The 23,210-nt window shown below is 44.5% G+C and overlaps 1 protein-coding gene across 1 annotated transcript; it reads left to right on the plus strand.

Moving 5' to 3' along the window:
- The first annotated feature begins 9,881 nt into the window (after positions 1-9,881).
- LOC142661279 (protein phosphatase 1 regulatory subunit 3E-like) lies at positions 9,882-19,366 on the plus strand. Its single transcript, XM_075838678.1, has one exon. It carries the CDS (start codon positions 9,972-9,974, stop codon positions 11,022-11,024), a length of 1,053 nt encoding a protein of 350 aa, XP_075694793.1. The 5' UTR covers positions 9,882-9,971; the 3' UTR covers positions 11,025-19,366.
- Positions 19,367-23,210: the final 3,844 nt, after the last annotated feature.

Consider the following 23,210-nt stretch of genomic DNA (forward strand, 5'->3'; position numbering starts at 1 on the left):
TCGGCATCAGAGGCTACAGTTGATTCTGCAGCAGCATCAGCGTTTGCAGGTAAGTCGATGTAGCTACTTACCTGCAAACGCTGATGCTGCTGCAGAATCAACTGTAGCCTCTGGTGCCGATGTGTCCTCGCTCGTCCGACACGATGCAGGACCTGGGGCAGGAAGTGAGTGACGTCACAGCGTGATCTCTCGAGAACACGCTATGTCTGTGCACTGCCAGAAGCTGGGTGGTAACGAAGAGAAGTGGATGATGCTGATTCGTCAGCATCATACACTTCTATTCACAACGCCAAGCTAGTAAAAGAAGTAAAAACGCCCAGATGTACGCACATAATACACGCCCACTTGTACTTTAGAAAGCCTCATTTGCATAAATACAAAAATGGTCATAACTTGGCCAAAAATGCTCGTTTTTTTAAAAAAAAAACGTTACTCTTATCTACATTGCAGCGCCGATCTGCTGCAATAGGAGATAGGGGTTGCAAAATCTGGTGACAGAGCCTCTTTAAGGGGTTTTATACTGGACGATTATCGGGCAGACGAGCGTTCTAGGAATGCTCGTTGCCGATAATTTCCCTGTGCAAACAGTGGCAGCGATCAGCAGATGAACGAGTAAACGCTCCATCATCTGCTGGTCGTATTGTTTAAAAAAAAGTGAAATATTATCGTTGTCGGCAGTATATCTCCCTGTGTAAACAAAGAGACGAGCTGCCGTCACGATAATAATGTATCGGGACGAGCGATCGGAGTAACGACCACTTGTCCTCATCCGTAGCGCCTTGTGACAGGAGCAAACGAGCGCCTATCAACAAGCTGTCTCGTCGATCGGCGCTCGCTGCACCGGCCGCTTATCGGCCGGTGTAAAAGGACCTTAAGAGGAATAACAAAAACTAATTTCCCGGCAGGTATAAATAAAGTTTATTTATCTAATATTTAGTGTACCGATCTATGGAGATAAACATCTATGGAGAACAGACTGGATTTTCAGCTTACATAAATAGCTATATTACATATGATTTTATTGCAGATCCCTTGATATCTAGAATCAAAAAGTCACTTGGAACTGTTCTGTTTCCTCAAGATTGTCTTCAGCCGTTTCTTAGATATAACTGTTGTTTGTACAAAAAAAGAAATGTATAGCTCATAACTAGAAATTGCAGCCATCACAGCTCCTATAGAAGTTGTCACCTATTTTTCTTCTAGACTCTTTAAACTTGCACAGCTTGCTCTAAAGGCTCACTTACACAGACCAATTATCGGGCAAACGCTCATTCATAGAACGCTCATTGCCGAAAATTGTCCTGTATACAGAGAAGCGAACAGCAGATGAACGAGCAAATGCTCTTTCATCTGCTGATCGCATCGTTTTAAAAATTAAAAATATTATCTTTAGCACATCTCCCTGTGTAAACAGAGAGATGTGCTGCCAACATAATAATGTATGGGGACGAGCGATCGTAGTAACGAGTGCTCGTCCCCATAATAGCACCTTGTGAAGCGAGCAAGCCAGCGCCAATCAACGAGCTGTCTCATTGATCGGCACTCATTTACACGACCCAACACGGGTCGTGTAAGAGGACCTTTATACCTTGCTTTACCGCTGTCACTGCTTTGCTAGGTAGATTAGCCATTCCAGTGTGGCCCTATTCACACGGCAGGGATAGTCGGCCGTGTGACGGACGTTATTTAATTGCAGTTACAGGGCCGCAGTAAAAACAACAGACCCCAAATGGGGCTATTCACACGGCCGATTTTTTTTTTACGGCCTGGTAAACCAGGCTGTCAAAGAGTGGAACATGCCCTATTTTGGGCCGTTCTCACGGCCGTCACTTGGATGTGATCTGAGTGACAGCAGTGCTTTCTGCCGCTCTCTCCTCCTCCTCGAAGTGCATGTGAGATTTTTTGCTGTAGGTAGTGCCACAGCCCTCTTGTAGATAGCCCCCCTCCCCCCATAGATGGCACCCCCCCCCCCTGTAGATAGCGCCACTGTAGCTCCCGGTAGGAGCAGAATCCCTCTGGCCGGGAATTCCGCTTCAAGAGTTGGCCCTGGTGTCACTGTCCAGATATGGACAGTGACACCAGGGCCAACCAACTCCTGAAGCGGAATTCCCGGCCAGAAGGATTCTGCTCCTAAAGGGAGCTACAGTGGCGCTATCTACAGGGGGTGCTATCTACAAGGGGGCATTGACACTACCTACAAGGGGGCTTTGTGGCACTACCTACAGGGTGCTTTGGGGCACTACCTACAAGGGGGCTGTGTGGCAGTATCTACAGGGGGCTGTGTGGCACTATACAGTGGGCTGTGGTACTATCTATAGGGGGCTGTGTGGCACTATCTACAGAGGGCAGTGTGTGGCATTGTCTACAGAGGGAAGTCTGTGGCATTATCTACAGGGGGCAGTGTGTGGCATTCTCTACAGAGGGAAGTGTGTGGCATTAAATTCATCAGTATTTAAAACGGACAGGGAAAAAACGTCCGAGAAAAACAGACCAAAATGGCAGTTTTTATCGGCTGACACTCGGACCCTGTCGTGTGAATGGAGCCTAAAGACCCTATTACACCGGACAATTTTAGCCGATACAATGAGCGTCGATCATCGAGACAGTGTTAATCGGCGCTCGTTTGCTCCTGTCACACGGAGCTATGGACGGGGATGAGCGGTCGTTACTACGATCGCTCGTCCCCATACATTATTATCATGTCGGCAGCGCGTCTCCCTGTTTACACAAGGAGATCTGTTGTAACAACAATAATATTTCAGTTCTTTAAAATAATACGATCAGCAGATGAACCATCATTTGCTTGTTCATCTGCTGATCGCTGCCATTTACACAGGGCAATTATCTTCAACGAGCGTTCTATGAATACTTGTCTGCCCGATAATTGCCCAGTGTACAAGGGCCTTTAGCAACAATGATAACTCAGATAAGAGATGTAATGTCTGCATTTGCTACAATGGAAATACTACCTACCCATGCAAAATTCATCTGCTAGAAGTGACTGTAACTAAATCATTTGGGAACTCTGACTACTGACGTATCTGCCATAGAGATAGGATGAAGTTTTTGTTGGTAGAGCCTGACAATTAAACTTACATTTTTCTTGTTGGAGCCTTTAATTCTACCAAAATTAGGTGGGTGGGGGGGGGGGGCTTGATGATAATTCACTGTTTCCCTATGTGTCAGCTCCAGTATTCGAGTCTTCACTTGAAAGGAGACTGTTCAGCATCTGTTCGAGTGTGTACACACGTAGTATTTTCAGGCGTATTTTGGGGCGTTTACACAACAGAACTGTAGGACTGGTTGGGCCCCAATGCAAAACCTAAACTGGGCTCTGAAACATATGGCAGCATCATGTGAAGGTGGCAACTTCTAGTCCAGAGATATAGGAATTGACAGTTGCATGAAAAATGCTGAGACGTCAGTAAAGCCTCATTCACACTTGCATATTTTGGCTAGTATTTTGCATCAATGTTTTGTACGCCAAAACCAGGAGTGGAACAGAGAAAACTATACTGGAAAGATCTGCACCTCCTTCGTGTTTTGGACCTACTCCTGTTTGTGGTTTATAGATGCTGATGCAAAATAATGTAGTGCGAAAGAGACCGAACGCCTCAAGAGAGAAGTCAGGAGGATTGAAAACCACTTCTTAGCACGTTTTCTGCCTAGTGCTCATGAGACGCAGCTCTTCTACAACCTGTACGTCCCTGGGGTTTACATGGCCAGATCAGATTCTCATTTCTAACACATATTCCAAGTGGCAGCCACTTATTGGGAACATTTTCTGTGACTGTTTCACACCGCTGCAATACACCTGCAAGACCCGACCCTGCCCCCTACAGGTCTACTGATCTAAGTGCGGTTCAGTACAACCGCGGTGGTCTGGGTGTTACGTCTCTAATACAGTCGTATTACGGTCATTTAAAACCAGCCTATAAATAATGGAAGTGCAACCCTTTTGTAAATGAAAAACTTATCTGAAGATATTTAACATATAAATATATTAGCGCCATTTAACCAGCACATCCACCAAATGTGTGAAAGGCATTTCGATTTTAGGAGAAAAGTGTCGCCCAGATCTCCGTTTGATAGATGGGCCTGCAGAGCTCCTCAGCCTTGATATGGTTGCTACGCCACTAGATATAAGCCTATTACTCTTGTGATGACAAACACCACAAGTCATACATGGGGGGATTATGAATGAGCAGGGTAACGTATGTACAAGCTATATATGAAGAATGACAAGTGCATGTTCATATAAGCTAAACTTGTTACCATGGCAACAGGCTGGACAAATTGACCATTGCAGCATTTTCTCCTCACTTTGCCACCATCCCCCCGAAAAGTTATGTAATAGGAATACCATACGCAAAATCTATTGCGGTGTAATTGGATGCAATATATTCTGTCCTATTATCAATTACTTCAGGCTGGGTAGAGGCTGACTATAGTGTTCTATGGAATTACTGATAGAAAGTATAGAACAATGCGTGCCGCAGCATGTTAATGAATTAGATCCGCAACATGTTAATTTGTGCTGCGTTTTTGTTGCGAATTTTCCCCATTGAACTCAATGGGGATGTAAAACCCGCAACAAATAGCCAAGTGTTGTGACTTTTGCGACGGAAATAAAAGTTTTTTGGGGTTTAAAATGACTAAAAAAAGCTTATACTTACCATCCGGGCGTTGTCATAGTGACACTTTCTTCTGTTCATCTTCCAGGCTGGCCTCCTAGGATGACGTTCCAATCACAGGCTGCAGCAGTCACATGGGCTGCAACGTTACCCGAGGAGGCTGGACCGCACAGACACGTCTCCATGACTACAGCCGGGGTAAGTATGAACATATTTTTTTTTCTAGCGCTTTTTTCCGCAGTGGAAATTCCACAATGTGGGGAGGTTTTTCGGACAGAATGTGCTGCAGGTTCTCGGTCGAATACACTGCGTAGTTTTACCCGGCGTATCCGACCCATGGGAACACGGGCGAAAAGAAAAATGACTATGAGTAGTAATAATTATTATAATGAGGTTTGTAAGGCAGGAATCATACATGCAGTTTTTGAGGCATAACTAGGAGTGGATCCAAAAGGAATGACTGATAAACTTCCCTCATGTTGCACCCACATCTGGCTTTGGCTCAAAAACGACATCAAAAACACAATAAAATAAAGTAATTCAATACAAAAAAGTCTTAATAAGCTGCATTTTTCACCGCTGTAAACTTATAATACACATATGTACATTACACAACTAAAACGTTATGCTGAGATGCGGGAGGGATGATAAGTACGCTGTTTAATTTCCTGCCTCAAGTAACAGAATGGCTCTGGAAACCCCTTGAGGTTTCCGTGTTTAATTGGAATAATTGTTTTCAAGTTCTTGCCTTGAAAATTTGCTCAGCAAAAGTCTCATCCAGGATATCCTCAGTTCTGGAGTGATGGGGGTGAAAGAAAAATCTGTAGCCGATACGACCATTAAAAGTGTCCACATCAGCAATGTATATTTCTGTAGAGAAGTGTACTGATCTTGTGGATTCCGCTCCTGGAGAAGGTGCCATACAGCCCCGTGTAGATAGTGCTACCCATGCCCCCCTGTAGATAGCGCTTCCCCTGTGTAGATAACGCCATTGGGGCTCCCTCTAGGAGGGACCCCCTTACATCCCTGTCAATATATGGACGTTGACGTCAGGGGCTCTTCTAGGGGTGGCATCCTCGTCCAGAGTGTTGACAACGCTATGGCTGGGGATTCCACTCCTAGAGGGAGCCCCAATGGTGCTATCTACTGGGGGGGCGTGTGTGGCACTATCTACAGGGGGGGCATGGGTGGCGCTATTTGCAAAGGTGTGTAAGGCACTATCTACAGGGGGCTGTGTAGCGCGATCTACAGGGGGCTGTGTGGCGCTATCTACAGGGGGCTGTGTGGCGCTATCTACAGGGGGCTGTGTGGCGCTATCTACAGGGGGCTGTGTGGCGCTATCTACAGGGGGCTGTGTGGCGCTATCTACAGGGGGCTGTGTGGCGCTATCTACAGGGGGCTGTGTGGCGCTATCTACAGGGGGCTGTGTGGCGCTATCTACAGGGGGCTGTGTGGCGCTATCTACAGGGGGCTGTGTGGCGCTATATCTACGGGGGCTGTGTGGCGCTATCTACGGGGGCTGTGTGGCGCTATCTACGGGTGCTGTGTGCCGCTATCTACAGGGTGCTGTGTGGCGCTATCTACAGGGTGCTGTGTGGCGCTATCTACAGGGTGCTGTGTGGCGCTATCTACAGGGTGCTGTGTGGCGCTATCTACGGGGGCTGTGTGGCGCTATCTACGGGGGCTGTGTGGCGCTATCTACAGGGTGCTGTGTGGCGCTATCTACGGGGGTTGTGTGGCGCTATCTACGGGGGTTGTGTGGCGCTATCTACGTGGGCTGTGTGGCGCTATCTACAGGTGATGTGTGGCGCTATCTACAAGGGCTGTCTGGCACTATCTACAGATTATGTGTGGCATTATGTACAGGGGGTGTGTGTGGCGCTATCTACAGATTATGTGTGGCACTATCTACAGATTATGTGTGGCATTATGTACAGGGGGTGTGTGTGGCGCTATCTACAGGGGCAGTGTGGCACTATCTACAGGTTGTGTGTGGCATGTACAGGGGTCTGTGTGGCACTATCTACAGGGGGCTGTGTGGCGCTAACTACAGGGGGCTGTGTGGCACTATCTATAGGGAGTACTGTGGCATTATTTACAGAGCGCACTGCGGAATTATCTACAAGGGGGTGTGTTGCATTATCTACAGGGTGTGTGGCGCTACCTACCAAGGGCAGTATGGCAATATATACAGAGGGTACTGTGGCATTATCTAGAAATTAAATCCATTCGTTTTAAAAACGGACACAGAACGGATGCAAAACGTCCGTCAAAAACAGACCAAGACAGACGTTTTTAACCTGTCGTGTGAATAGAAACAACAGCAATCCCGTGTGGGGTGGGTAGGAGATGTGGGATTGGGAAGCTGTAAAGACGCCAAAAAACGAGCTGCTCTCTGTAGTTAGGGATAGTGTTTGGCGCCTTGGGAGGTTCACATGGCTGCTTCAAAAAGGTGAGGTGAGTGGACAGCAGCTGCCTCCTGGGCTCTCCCTCTCGGCGTCAGCCTTGTCGCTGCACTGAATATGACACGTGACATTATAATGTATGTGTCAGACTTCAGTGTAGCAGAGAAGGAGAGCCCTAACATGCCAGGATCACGTCAGGAGTTTTGTGAAATGACAAGTACACAACATGTATCTAATCCATCATGTATCTAATCCATCATGTATCTAATCCATCATGTATCTAATCCATCATGTATCCAATCTATCACAAACTATGCACCACCAATACAATTGGCACATTTTCAGGCCCTGGACGACCTTTTTGTTGGACCATTGTGGTAAAAACTGATGTTAAAAACGGATAGTAAAAACTGATGACAACTAACGACAACCGATGACAACTGAAGGTTTTGTAGTAAAAAAAAATTGTGAAAAAGCCTGATGGCAACTGATACATTTTGCATCAGTTTTTGCATCAGTTGTAAAAAACATGCTGATGCAACTGATATATGTGAATGCACCCAAAATGAGTGGGGGGACTGGCCTGATTTTTTGCTATGCGTCCCCTTCTTCGAAGTGTATTTTAGCTGCCTACAGGTCCCCATGGATGTGTAAGCCCTGCTCTTCCAGCATTCAATCCCTCCATACCGTCATGTGGATGAAACCTACAAGCATCTTTAGGCCTCATGCACATGACCGTGTTTTTCTATCGTTTTTCTATAGTGTGATATCTGCATTAATTCCTATGGGGCCATGCACACATCAGTATTTTTTGTGGATCCATGTTCTGTTCCCCAAATAATAGAACATGTCCTGTCCTATCCCTGTCCATTTTTGCGGACCCATAATCCTCATAAGTCTATGAGTCCGCAAAAATAATGAACAGCACATGGAAGCCGTCCGTGTTTTGTCTGCAAAATGCGAAAGTGTTGCTAGGAAACGTCTTGGAAATCCCCTCACAGCATCATGGACAACGCAGAACACCTCTGCAGAGCTGCTGAGACACCAAAAATGCCCAAATCCAGCCTGAGCGACTGATCACTATGGTCTAGTAACGCCCAGAACTCTGGAACACCGGAGCAAGGACCTATCCTGAGCGGATGCAGAAGGTTCCGGCCTGGGAGGAGCCATGCAAGCAGCTCCTACCAGAGAAATGGGGAAGATCCAGTCCGATGCAGCGATAAAATCGATAAGTGCACTCACATGATTTTTTATGGGTGTTTCCAGTGGGTTGGGACAAAATTATTGACAAAATTCCTGCGTCTATTTTTTTTTCGGACCGTAAAATAGGGACGACAACACAGAACAGACGTAAAATACTGCCATATGGAACGTATGCGAAAGGAAGAAATACAGACCGTATTTTGCGTTATGGAAACGGTCGTGTGCATGAGCCCTTAGAGATGAAAGAAGACTCTTCTAGACCTATACAAAATATGAAAAAGATCACATGAAAACAAGAGTCCACCTTGATATGCGTTAGGGCTCCGTTCCGACATTCCGTTGGAGCTTTCCGTCAGAACGGAGCCCTGACTGACAAAAAACGGAAACCATAGGTTTCCGTCACCAATGATTTCAATGGTGACGGATCCGGTGACAATGGTTTCCTCTTCAGTTTGTGTCAGTCAGGGCTCCGTTCTGACGGAAAGCTCCAACGGAATGTCGGAACGGAGCCCTGATGCAGATGTGAACAAAGCCTAATTCTATATAAAGAATCTGAGGTAGGAAAAAAGACACCCTGGGCGTAACATGATGAGAAATGGCGCTTACAAAATTAACACTTTCATGGCCATAGCCATTGTATTTCCATAGGATTTCTTGCGCAAAATAATTCTGATTATACAGCGCAGCATTAAATGTGACTGTCTTCGCGCACTGCTTTATTTCACAGAAAAATGTTGGAGCTCTCGATAAATTTTACTAATATTTCCCGTGCACTTTTGTCATTTTACGGTGTGAAGCACATTGATTCATATGCCCTAATATAATACAGAGCAACCCATGCATGTAACTTTATACCCATACAGACAAAAGGCATAAACTGGCACTGCATCATTCTACATTGCCACTCTGGTAGACCAGAGGATTCAGGAATAGGCATGCTGGCAGCACCCACAGATCTAGGTATGCTGGCGCAATTACACCCACAGACAAGGCAGATCTTGGGGTACAGATATAAGAATAATTGCACTACATCATTTTGCCCACAGACCAGACATGAGATTACAGCAATAGTCATGATGACATTGCATAAAAGTATCCTCAGTCCAAGAGGTGCAGCAAGTGGCATGCTGGCATTGCATAATTGTACCCACAGACCCAGGGGAGTAGCAATAGAAAAGATGGAGGCGCATATATCCCCAGACTTAGGCACAGGGGGTGCAACAACAGTCAATCTATGTATAATGGTACCCACAGGCTGTAGGCTGACATTGCATAACTGTACCATACCTACAGACCCTGGCGGGCATATGTTTGCAACAACAGTCATGCTGACATTACACGCTGGTACCCCCAGAACTAGGCAGGCACAAGTAGGCATGTTCAGTAATATGTAAGTGAACCCCCAGACCTGCTGTCATTGCATATCTGTGCCCACAGTGGTGGTATCTGTACATCCACGTTGAGCTGCCAGCAGCAGTGACAGCGTTAATGATCTGCATGGTGGGGAGGAGTGACGAGGGAGGTGACACGCCACTAGTGTCTTGGATGGATGAGGAATGCACCAGAGATGGCTCAGCCCGTACACTGAACACACAGTCTGGGGGACAATGGAGCGACATCAGCACCCGGGCCACGATTAACCCTCCGCAGTGCAGCAGCCGAGCGCTAGAGAACAGCGCCGCCGCCGCTTATCATCCTGCGCTGTGCGCAAAGGGTTATTATCTGCACAATGCTGAGCGCCTCCTCCTCCTCTTCCTCCAGTGGCGCGTGTGGTTCCTGCAGGGATGTTATGTGCGTCACGACACGTCAGCCCCAGCATCTTCCTCCTTCTATAATCCACACACTACCCCTCTCATGTAGTGGGGAGACCGAGCAGAGCACACGAAGCACCTGCCTGGGGTGTATGGACACCATGCCCACCCACCGCCACCTCCTGCCACGAAACTTCAGCTGCACAGCAGTCCTCTATGGGGAAAGCCCGGAGAGCCCAGAGGAGGAAGACGTCAACGATGGTGAAGAAGAGACGGTAGAGAAGACCAAGGAACCCATCAAACCTATCACCCGGGGAAGAGACATCAATGTGGTGCCACAGAGCCCAACTGCCCGCAGAAGAGCCAAGTCCTTACCCACGCCTGCTGAGCGGAGGCACCTGGAGGTGGTGGCTCCTAGAAAGAAGGAGGTACGTTTTGCAGACGCTCTGGGGCTAGAGTTAACCTCAGTTCGGCACTTTAGTGATACAGAGCTGCCTAGAGTTCCTTACCATGTTCTGGCTGGGCTGCGCTGCAAGGAAACTTGTCCCGCGGGGGCGGAGCTTAGCGCGCTGTTGCTCCGCCCTGCTCCAGGCACTCCTCAGCTGGAGCCTTTATTTACCAACCCAGGCATTAAGCCGGACTTCTTAGACTTCGTGAGACAGCGCAGGGTGTGCTTGGAGACCATACACACAGATCTATTCAGTGTTAGTGGAGATCTCCGAGTCCTTAATATGTCCTATGAGAAGGAGGTGAAGGTCAGATTCACAATGGATGCTTGGAGTACTTCCTCCGAAGTGATGGCCGCCTACCAGCGAGGATATAGTGACAGGTATTCAGACCGATTTTCATTTAAGTTGCTCTGCCCAACCCTGTTGAATAAGGAAGGATTGTTGGAGTTTGCCATTCAGTACAAGGTTTGCGGGACGGAATACTGGGATAATAACGATGGAGAAAACTACAAGGTCAAGAGTCACAGAGCTACTGTGTCTCCACCAAAGGAGTATGAAAATGCATGGATTCACTTTATTTAGGGCTGTGGAGGGCTGGGGAAGGCACAGGATGAGCTAGCCTTCGGATCATACGCTATGTTAGTAGAGCCAAGATGAGACCATCCACTCAAGGTCACTGAGGCGTGGAGTTTGTGAGGTTCCAAGGAAAGATTTCAATGCTACTGTATTGGGGTATTATTAGTCTAGTAAGGGACTCATCATTTTGTTTGATGTCAGGTCATACGGTCTACGTTAAGGAGCCACCATTGGCTTTTGTAGAAGACAACGACAATTAGGCTTATACAAGTTCGGTCGCAATCTGTTTAAAACGCAAGTTCAAAAATTGCAATAAGTTTGGGTGAGCGGTATATGGAGCAAAATTGTGAAATGCCAAATTGCCTTTCCAGAAGAGAACACTGTCATGGCCACTGCGAGCTCAGGATATGCTTATGGGGGGATGAAGACACCGGAAACTCTCTCTAATCTATGATAATGGTCACTAATCACAACACAGATGACGTTGTATAAAGGACAATGACCCATAAAAGCCCCTCATTTCCAACTTCAAGACTTTTTGAAGAACCAGTCTCCACAGTCGCCCTTATTTTATATGAAAGGAAACTGCCTGGATATCTCATTCATTTCCTTCAGATCCTCTGTGCTGTTGGATTCATTTTGGATGAACGCCTCACCTAATGTGTACTAAAAAACGGTTTTAAAATGCACCAGCGACTCACGTACAGTGGAAGCAAACATTTCTTTATGGTGATTAAGCTAATTCAGTGAGACATGAGGTGCACAGTGCCTCATGACTCAATGATGTCCCAGGTTCTTATTGAAGTAACTGCTCACATTCTTAAGGCCCTTTTACACTGGCCAATTATCGGGCTTTGAACGCTGATTACTGAAACGCTCATTCACCGGCTGATCGTATATGCAAAATATCATCGTTGTCGGCAGCACATCTCCCTTTGTGTAAATAGGGAAACGTGTTGCCGACATGATAATAATGTAAGGGTACGAGCGATCGGAGTAAGGAGCGCTCGTCCCCATGCATAGCTCCTTGTGCCAGGAACAAATGAGCGCCGATCAATGAGCTGTCTCGTTGATCGGCGCTCGTTGCATCGGCCAAAATTGTCCGATGTAAAAGTACGGTACCTTTAGCGTCTGCCTCCACTGTGTGTCCAGAATTATTATTGCTTAAGAATTTTCATCTTCCAGTAGCAACATGGTGCAAATGTACTACTTTAGTAGCACGGTGCATTTTAGTTTTTTTTAAACCCCTTGTCATTCAAGTATTACCCGTTGATATGAATCGTCTATGTGCTCAGTGGGTCCTCTTAGTAAAGAAGCGCAGATCTGGTGGCCCTTACTGGAACACGTTATGCCACCACTCCAGCGTGGTCATGCCACTTAGACCTCATGCACCTGGCTGTATTACAGCTCCGCAGAAGTTCTGAGCTGTATAGAACCACAATACAGCAGCCATAGAAGTGTATTGGGTTACCATACCATATGCCTACGATTTCAGACGGAGTATTTTTCAAGTATCAAAATGGAATCGGAATGACTAAAGATCATGTTATGTTCTATCAGATGATGTATTACGGAGATTTTCGGACCTAGAAGCTCGGAGGTATGATACAGCAGCACATGGAGTACCTGCAGCTCTGTTGTATGGAGCCGCAGGGCCCCCACATGCCGCTGTGTGCATGAGGTCTTAAAGTGACACTCAGCTGATTATATGATCTGCTTTGTCCTAAGCCATCCTCTGTGTGGATTCTCCCAACCAACTTCTAAACCGTTTGGCATTTCCTGATTACCAAAACCACTCTGTATATATACGACAGTATATACCTTTATATTTTCCACTTGTGTTTATACTCATCTGATGACTTGGGTGCATTCACTGCGGGTTTGTCTACTTCTTGCATATGAAGTTCTATTCGCAGCAGAGTCTATCAGTCATAGGTTTTGCATCATTTTACAAAAAGTGGGCATACGGTGCCTATTAGTTTATTATTTCTATATGTACTGTATTTATTTGTGATTGTAAATGGCATAAGCTCGGGGCATGCCTAGTCTACCACGTCTGCAGTGGCATTGAGAGCGGAGCTGTGTTAAACAGGTCACCTGTGAATAATTGATGGGTCCTGCACTGTGCATTGCCATATGAAGCCTCATTCGCTTTTCTCTCTACACTTCCCCAAAACAGGGTTTATATTTAGACTCTGAGGTTAGAGACGGGGGACTGTAGACAGACGTGTGTTATCTCCTCCTCTGTTCACTATGACATTGGTAAACCACAGGCCCACGTCTATGCACAATGTACAACGTTTACTGAATCCTGTTGTTCACGGCTCTCGTGGTCCAATGCCTTTACATAGTTGTGAAATATATCTGGGGTCATGTATGAAAAGGGTACATTTTTCCAATTGTTGGTGTGGATAAATCTCCAGACCTCATGGTAAATATTTATTTACAATTAAACTCATTTTTGGTCAGGTACAGTGCCTAAAATGTAAGAAATCGAATCGTAATTATGGGAAGTCACATGCGAGACTTCCTCCTCCTCGCACCCTATCCTCCTCCTCGCACCCCATCCTTCTCCTCACACCCCATCCTCCTCCTCGCACCCCATCCTTCTCCTCGCACCCCATCCTTCTTCTCACACCCCATCCTCCTCCTCACACCCCATCCTCCTCCTCACACCCCATCCTCCTCACACCCCATCCTTCTCCTCACACCCCATCCTCCTCCTCACACCCCATCCTCCTCCTCGCACCCCATCCTCCTCCTCACACCCCATCCTCCTCCTCACACCCCATTCAACATGCCGACATGTACAATACATGGCCGGGGATTTCAAAAATTGACATTGCAATGACACTTTTTATACATGGCCGCCTTCCACCCCACAAATGTTTTATTTTCTGTTCACAGTAGCATCATGGCTTCCGTTATTATAGAAGCCATGATGGCTTTGACAGATTCGTTTTGATCCTAGTGAACCCTGAAAGGATCCCATTGACTTAGGCCCCATGCACACGACCGTGCCAATAATCACAATCAGTGATTGCGAGCACGGCCGGCCACGGACCGTCATTATAAAGTATGGGAGCGCGGTCCGTAAAATCCAAAAATAGGACATATCCTATTTTTTACGGAAACTTTCTACAGCTTGGACACCTTTCCGTAAATATACGGGAAGGTGTTGGTGGCCAATAGAAATGAATGGAACCTGATTTTGATCTGCAATTACGGTCCGTAATTGCAGACCGAAATTACGAGCGTGTGCATGGGGCCTTATCATGGGGTCCTTTTGGGTTTCTTTTTTTATTTTACGGCAAAAATAGCGCTGCAACAGAACGGAGACTATCACTGATGTGAACAGAGCCTAAATGCTTAAGGGTTACTACTGATCATTTTTAAGATTCAATATATACCTGTAATTAATAAGTGAAAGACTCCATGTTTTAAAATCTATTGCAGCCGTAAAGGTATAGTAGGTCCTTTTACACGGGCCGAGCGCCGATCAACGAGTCAGCTCGTTGATCGGCCCTCGTTTGCTCCTTTCACAAGGAGCAATGATCGGTTATGTATGGGGACGAGCGATCGTTACTACAATCGTTCGTACCCATGCATTGCCATCATGTCGGCTGCACAAAACAGGGAGATGTTCTGCCGACTAGCGACCATTTTATTGGCTGCATAAATGAGCAGATCAGCCGTTTAACGTTTGCTCGTTCATTGGCTGATCGTTGCCCTGACATCTCTGTTTTAGTTAATACTTGTATTAACAATTCTGAAGCATCCTTTCTTAGAACTCTACATTTTACCGTTCCTCTTTTATTCCTACAGGTAATGTATGAATAAAGTCCCAACTGGGCGTTACCATTCCACTTGCCAATAGGGTGTGAGCTTACACTGTCAGCACTGATTGCACATTGTCGGTTTGTAAGGACGCACCCCTATGACAAGTAGAATGGTAGAACCTGCCTGTCATTTCCAGTGGGAATAACTGAGGATTTGCACAATACATGCTCCAGAATTGTTATTTTATGGGGACTAAAAGTATTTATTAAAACAGACTTGTCAGTAGACCTGAAGGGTCCTTCTTAAATGAGTGAAATTTCATTTAAGCAAATTGCGTTTTAATAGAGTAGACCGCTCTCCGTTAGCGGCTGGGGCTGGCAAACCTTTCTTGTTTGCGCCGCAGAGTTAGTAAATCATATAATTCAATTTCCGTAACGTTCCTGCTTTCTTTCAGGCTGTTTTATTGAAGTGCAGATCACGCTGCAGGGTACATTGTCCGCCTTGTAGTTGATATCGTCTGGCGTAATTGAGGGTAGTGACAGCTGAGATATCCGTGTCCTTCTTCCTCTTCTCTGCCAGCAATGTTTGATTTACGCACGTACAGAGTTCTCGAGATACGTCATCCATATCTCACGCTTCTTCATATTCTTATTAGGATATTCTCTAATAATCTAAACTGTATTTGACGTTCAAGCAGTTGGATGTCGGGGAAGTTGTACGTTGCACAATAGCGGGATATTGTTAGGGGTTTTATGAAGTGAATTGAACAGCGTGTTGTTGGGATGAAAAAATAGCACAGATTTCATTTTCACTGCAGGCTTTTTAGGCCGGGTTCACACAGAGTTTTTTGCAGGAGGCAAATCTGCCTCAAAATTCTGTTTGGAATTTTGAGGCAGATTTTCCTCTGCTTGCACGGCGCGAAAATTTTTGTGCCTTTTTTTGCTGCATTTTTCACATGCGGCCATTGAGCCCCCAAACGCTGAGAAATACACTTTCTCTGCCTCACATTGATGTCAATGGGAGGTCAGAGGCGCAAACGCCTGAAGATAAGGCATGTCCCTTCTTTTTCCCGTGAGCCGGTTTTTCCGCTCGCGGGAAAAAAAGCCTCAGCCTCCCATTGAAATTAATAAGAGGCATTTTCGGCCGTTTTTTGCCACCGTTTCCGCGTAAAAAAAACTCGTCAAAAAACTCTGCGTGAACTCGCCCTTATACTGACGGTGAAGGAGAATATCTACCCTATGTTCTCCTATCTTGACTGTAATACATTGTAGACCTCCCAATGCCATAATGTCAGGAACACTTTGTGGTTTGCAATGAACTCTTCCATCTTCCCTGTGGCTCTCCAGGTACAACTACAACTCCCAGCATAACCTGACAGTGTAAGTTTGTCACATTTGGAGTCAGTTCACACCTTGCGGATTTTCCGCAGCACAATACAGTAGCGTCAGAGTGGATGAGATTTGAACAAATCTTATCCTCACGCTGCTTAAATAATGAGCGGAAAACCCGCTCAGAAACTGACCGGCAGTGCGTTTTTTTAATCTGCAGCATGTTAATTGTATTTGTGTAATCGCTGCTTATTTGTGGGTTTTCCCCATTGAATTCAATGTGGAGGTAAAACCCGCAATAAATAGCAGATGTTTTGGGTTGTTTTTTTGCAAAACCACACAAAACGCAACTCAGAAAAAAAATAAACTTATACTTACCCAGAATTCTGTGCTTCTTTGTCCAGGCCGGCCTCCTGGGATGATGTTTCATCCCATGTGACTGCTGCAGCCTGTGATTGGCTACAGCGATCACATGGGATGAAACGTCCTATCAGGAGGCTGGGCTGCAGGACGTCAGAAGGTAAGTATGTGGGTTTTTTTTTTATGTGCTGTTTTCCGCAGCAGACAATCCGGCCGAAAAACTGCACCATAATTTGGTGCGATTTTTTTCGCCCGGAATTCCATTCGGCCGCCAGGGTGGATACGCTGTGTACGTTTACGCAGCATATCCGCCCTGTGTGAACATAGCCGTGGAAAGCCACTGTTTGGGGACCATTGATGTAGAAGGATATTGATATGTAGTCTTGTGGGGGTACTATCCATTTATCTGGGAGGACCAGGTCAACCAAAGGCATGATCCTGACCGATACTAAGCAGATCCGGTCGGGATCTTGATCTGCTCTGGCACTAAGAGGCCTAATACTGATAACATGATTACATGAAGGGAAGGTGGAAGTAATATATTGTAGGGAGTTCTTTAATACTGTAATCCCTATTGAATCCAAGCATTGTAGGCAGGAAGGGATTGTGGGAAATGTCACTTAGGGCATGTTCAGACATGGCATCAGCACGGAAAATAGATTGCGTTGCGGAATTAACATTGCGGAGAAGCAGCGGATTTTCACCACGGATTTCAGCACAAAGGCTGCAACCTGTGACAAGTCCACTGCACAATCCGCCACCTCTGCACGCACCTTCACATATGTGGATTTTGCAGCAGATTCATTGTGTAATTGCCCCGAATTTGCAGCAGAAAATTACTGCCACATCTGAACATGCCCTAAAGGATCCACTCACTTGGTGAGAATTTTATGACCTTGACATTACCCTGATGCTCTAATATGTGACCAGCACTGTCATACTTGTGAATAAATGGTGAGTAGCAATGTAAGAATGTAGCACCTTAGTTCCTACACTGCGTACAAGGGAATGGGTAATTACAACATATAAAAACGCCAAGAACCACCTAAATGTCTGTAATATGATTCAAGTACCCGGAATGCAATGGAGTAGGGGCAGATTCCTGTCTTTTGATTCAGCCTGTATGTCTGTGTGTGTAATATGAATATATATACACACACAGAAATATATATAGATACATAGATAAAAATGCAAGAATTTACAGCACTCTCATATTAAGTGAATTCAAATGATTTTATTAACCCATGATGACACTGGGACTTTCGGGATCGTGTTCGAGGGCACACATTTACTTTGAAGTTAAAACAGTGCTGCTTTCCTTGGAAGATAGATAGATAGATAGATAGATAGATAGATAGATAGATAGATAGATAGATAGATAGATAGATAGATAGATAGATAGATAGATAGATAGATAGATAGATAGATAGATAGATAGATAGATATGGGATAGATCGATAGATAGATAGATATGAGATAGATAGATAGATAGATAGATAGATAGATATGGGATAGATCGATAGATAGATAGATATGAGATAGATAGATAGATAGATATGGGATAGATCGATAGATAGATAGATATGGAATAGATAGATAGATAGATAGATAGATAGATAGATAGATAGATATGGGATAGATATGAGATAGATATGAGATAGATATGAGATAGATAGATATGAGATAGATAGATAGATAGATCACAATCTAATTTACGTTGGCAGAAAATGCGCCAAATATATGCACACCTCTTAATACATTTGGCGCATATTTGATTGTCAGAAATGCAAATCTACGTCTGCTCTGAGCACGTATAGATTTGTGCCATAATTTATTCCAGTTTCTGGCATAAATTATGATAAATCTGCTGTTCCGGTGAAAGCCCTCTCCCCTTTTGGCTAAACCTTGTCCCCTTTTTCTCGCCACTTTTGGAAAGTGGTAAAAAAAACAAAACATTTTATCAATGCTATGGAGAAAGGTTTTTTTTTTTAGGCCAGAAATCTGGTGTAAATCTTTTGATCTATTCCCGTTTACAGATCTATACAGATTCACTCATCTATTCTGCACAGTACTCGTCCATTGTCGCCAGTATTAAGTTGCCAGGCACAATGAAATGTCATTGAGATTCTGGTAGTGACGGAGAAAGCTCATTCCTCAGTTTTCCATTCTGTTGCTTAGTGGTTTAGCTGCTCGTGGCTGTGTTTTTTATAGAATTCCCAGGCGCTAAGCCTCTTCCACACTTGGGAAGGTCCTTTATACTAAGAGCGGAAGTCACTGACGGATATTGGCAGGTGAGAAAACACAGGCTGAAAGATGTTTTACCGCTTTTTTTTTAGTCTTTTTTTAAATTTATTGGGTTCTTGTAGAGGGACAAAAATTTACGGTCTACGTGTTACATTTATTTTTTAGGGCTTTAGGTGTTTTTCTTTTTAAATATAAATAACATCATTAGAATTTATTGTAACAATGTTAAATTTTTTTAGTTAGGGCATTTTAAGGTAATGGGCGATGATGGGGCGGCCCGATCAGGAGCCCTTTGTATTAGTCAGAGCAGAGGGCCACAGAAAAAAAAAACCTCCCTCTCTTCCGGAAGACCACAGACATTCACTGGAATAATTTAGCATTTAGAGGGGTTATGCGAGTTCTAAAAATGTTTTGCTAGTGGCTAGAAATTAGATAAATTAACCTATCCTTTCCAACGCTGATCCAGTGCTGATGCTCCGACGGCACTCCCGGTGACTGTTTACATGCCTGTAGCATTTGACCGCTGCAGCCAATCAGAAGGCTCAGCGGTCATGTGTTGTAATTCTGGTATTATGCCAGAAATATGATTGGTCGGCACTGAGCCCCCTGATTGGCGTCAGCAGTCACATGCTACGTGCATGTAAACAATCATCGGGAGCGCCGCCAGAGCGCCAGCGCTGGATCGCCGGGGAAAAGGACAAGTAAGTGCTACTTCTTTTGATTTATCTCATTTGCAGCCATTAGCAGACGTTTATTATGCAGTTTTTGAAGCCAAAAGTCTGTTCAGTCTCTCTTTTTATTGCAATTTTCTCATTTATCTTTCATTGATACGTTTCTCAGTGCACAACTATTACATAGTATAGCCTTTATTGAACCTATGAGAACATAGAGAATTGCTTAACTTGCAATGACAATATAGGCGACATGCACACGTTGCGGATTTTGCTGCGGAAAATACGCAAGGAAACAGCAAGAAATTTGCAGGAAAAAAACGCACCTAAAGGTGCATTTTTTTATGCGTTTTTAGGTGCAGTTTTGATATATAAATCGCGGTGTTTTCATGCTGCGTGTTTTGTTGCGATTTTACTAGGCAGATAGAATTCGCAAACGAAAACGCAAGATAAATTGACCTGCTGCAGATTTTAAATTCCGCACCGCGGGTCAATTTACGTGCGGGAAAATACCGCAGCGTGTACATGAGATTTCCTGGAATCTCCTTGTCTATGCCGGTACTGTATTACGCCGCTGTTTTTCCGCATGGCATATACAGTACGTAATACGCATCGTGTGCATTGACCCGTAGTGTTGTTATTGGAATCCATTTCTGATAATAACAGAATCTTGAGGAATTTCAGGACACCCATCGTGGCCCCTGCAAATACCTAAACATACAAGAGCTGCTTTCTCCGCACACAACTGAGGACAGTCTAGGACATCCTATTGTATCCTTCTGGCTTCTCGGATGTATTTTTAGATTTCTCCCTTTGGTACTGGCAATGTTTCCAATAATAACATTTTATGGAACTGCTATTTAAGCAATTCTCTACATTTTATATGGCTGAAACTTCATTTAGTAGGGTGTTCGTTATATCTAGGTATTGCCTGCCCAAAGTGTCAGGGTAGCTTCCTTCTCCCTGTTATCTCACACCGAATAACCACCTCTGTAAATTGGAATCTGAGGGCATGCGTGGAGAAAATATACCAGGAGACAAGTTGGTACACATCCTCCCTCATTCAAGTAGGAAGTAAGAACTGAACTTTTTTATTGAACAAAGAAAGAAACACAACAATCTCCTCCCTAGAGATGATCCCCGACAAAAGTATTGAAATATAACAAAAGTTTTACATGAACAAAAAAGTCAGCATCTAACGACAGTATATTTTTATGGGGACACGGGAAATAACGACAAGTCTGGATGTAGTATTGTAGTGAATAAGCTTTACCATATAAATGATGTGTTTTTCACCAGAGTATATTTCTAATAATGACTACTAGATACTATGGCATTTTTTTGAAGAAGATATTTAAGAGATATATGTAGAGAGACACTGTTATAACTATAAAATACGTTGAGTCTGCAAGACCGAGCTAGTGTATTATCGAGATTTTATCATTATACGCATGCACTTTACACCTCTTTTGGCAGGCCTTTTATTAGCTGTTATTTAGGATACCAGCATAGAACACAATTATAGATATTTTTGAGCATTTTTTTACAGGTATAATGTCACTTTAACCTGGTAACAGCAGCTGAGATTCAACCACTTCCGAACAATCAAATTGATCCAATTTGGTTGTATTCAGGAAAATTGTACTTAGATCTCTTATTGTGTCGGGTCAAAACGACCTACTGCTTTGGACCGATTGGACCCTTTTATGCCAGTCAGCCAATAAATTGCATTTGTCTCGTGTCTTTGATGTTTGATCCATTTGTTATGTGTTTGTTTTGCTATCGGTTATATAAGGAGTTAATATTTCTTGCATGTTAAGTCTCATGCAAAACATCTATTTTATTAGGGGGAATAATAATTGTTCTATGAAATGCTATATGTAGTATGTATATAGAAAGCTGCTAAAACGTGATAGATATAAATGGAGATTAGTCCGTATTAGGTAATGAATATTTAAATGGCACTTTAGATTTAAAGGGAAACCTATTCATGTGAAGGATAGTTCTTTAGAGGTATAATAGATGCAGCGGTTATTGATGTCATCATCTTACATAGAGTAGATTCGATCTAAGGAATACATTATATCTTGCTGTGGACTAATCTTTGTATAATTCTTGAAGATCAGTTGAACCGCACATGATCTGCTTAGGATGGGCAACCTTGATGGCCATCTTGCTGTACCAAAGGCCACAGTACCCCAGTTGCCACCACCCCTATGTTGGTAAAGCAAGTCAAGATGGCCACTCCTCGCCATCACACTAACAGGCCTTGTGCAACTTAAATATCATTAGTTGGTATCGGCACCAAGCTTTTGTATAGTAACCTGGGTATAGGTCTGAATTAGAGAGTCACCTGTAATGGCGCAATTGCCAAAGAGACATCCCATACCACTATTTGGAGCCAGGGAAGGGGGCGCTTGGATGATAGTCATTTGACAGCACTTTATTTCCGTACCTTATACAGAGCGCTGCACCCCATGACTGTTGATTTTGGGGAAGAGTTTGGTAGCCTTCATGGGGTTCTCGTTCCAAAATGTGTGCACCTGGTCATCCTGTTTGACCAAAGGAGCCACCTATGTCTGTACCAACTTTATTTACGGCCAATTTCATTACCACATAAAATCTTTACCTGTTCCAGATATGTTATATTTGGCTGATGCCTACCGTACATGGTGAGAGATCCTCTTATTCTCAAATCGCCCTCAGTAGAGGTGGTGCCCCTGGCACAGCAGGGGCATTGTCTTTCTTTTTTAATGAAAAAGGAAGGTCCTAGTTGGGCAGAGCGAATGCCACCCTGCCAGACCTTGTACATGTCATTCATCCAGAAACGCCCTGGATTAACTATGTGGTCGCGTTTGGTCTATTTGTACGGTTTTAGTGCATAATGGTATTTGACGTTGGTAGAAGTTCTTATCTACTGTTGAAAGTGAAGAATGGCTTTCATCGAGACTGGACGTGGGAGGTTAGAAAAATGTCTGACTTCTTGGACCGGACAGCTGTCTCTACCGCGGCAGTCACGTCAGGGGCTTTAGAGATAGGAAATCTGTATACTCTTCCAAGTCTTCTATTACAGATAGTACATATCTTATCCATGTAAAATTCCTCAGGACAGGTTTCTATCACGTTCTTCCTGTGACAAATACCTACTTCACTAAAGTACGCTTGCCTAAAATAGTGTTTTATTTTTATATGGTGTGTACAGGCCTTTCAGATTAATAGCTTAACACTTACAATGCAACATGGAAATTGTGTCAGATGTCACTGACAGTTGTCACAGAACAATCTCACGTTCCATTCATTGTGTCAGGGTGGTCACATCTACGAGCAGGCCCCGGCCTTTCATTATTCAGTCTTCTACTAAAAAGTTATAGGCTAATGACAACGTCACTAACTTCGTGATGGTGCAGTAAAGTACCGCTCTAAGATCCCACGTACTGATCTTGGGGGATTTCCGGCCCTTATTTCTCAGACGGCATCGTCTTGATCTGCTCGGTCATCTGTGTGGGGAAAAAAAATCTACCTTGGATGGAAATCACGAGATCCTTTAGGGGGCTTAGGCTATGTTCACATGGAGTATTTTGCAGGAGGAATATTTGCCTCAAAATTCCGTTTGGAAGTTTGAGGCAGATTTTCCTCTCCCTGCACGCCGATTTTCGCTGAGTTTTTCGCTGCGTTTTTCGCCCGCGGCCATTGAGCGCCGCGGGCATAAAACACCACGAAATACGCTTTCTCTGCCTCCCATTAAAGTCAATGGGAGGTCAGAGGCGGAAGCGCCCGAAGATAGGGCATGTCGCTTCTTTTTCCCGCGA

Source organism: Rhinoderma darwinii, chromosome 9 (assembly GCF_050947455.1).
Source record: "Rhinoderma darwinii isolate aRhiDar2 chromosome 9, aRhiDar2.hap1, whole genome shotgun sequence".
Classification (NCBI taxonomy): Eukaryota; Metazoa; Chordata; class Amphibia; order Anura; family Rhinodermatidae; genus Rhinoderma; species Rhinoderma darwinii.

What these genes read in the sequence shown, in the direction of transcription:
- LOC142661279 (XM_075838678.1), top strand. Translation starts at nt 9,972, where the DNA reads ATGCTGAGCGCCTCCTCCTCCTCTTCCTCCAGTGGCGCGTGTGGTTCC.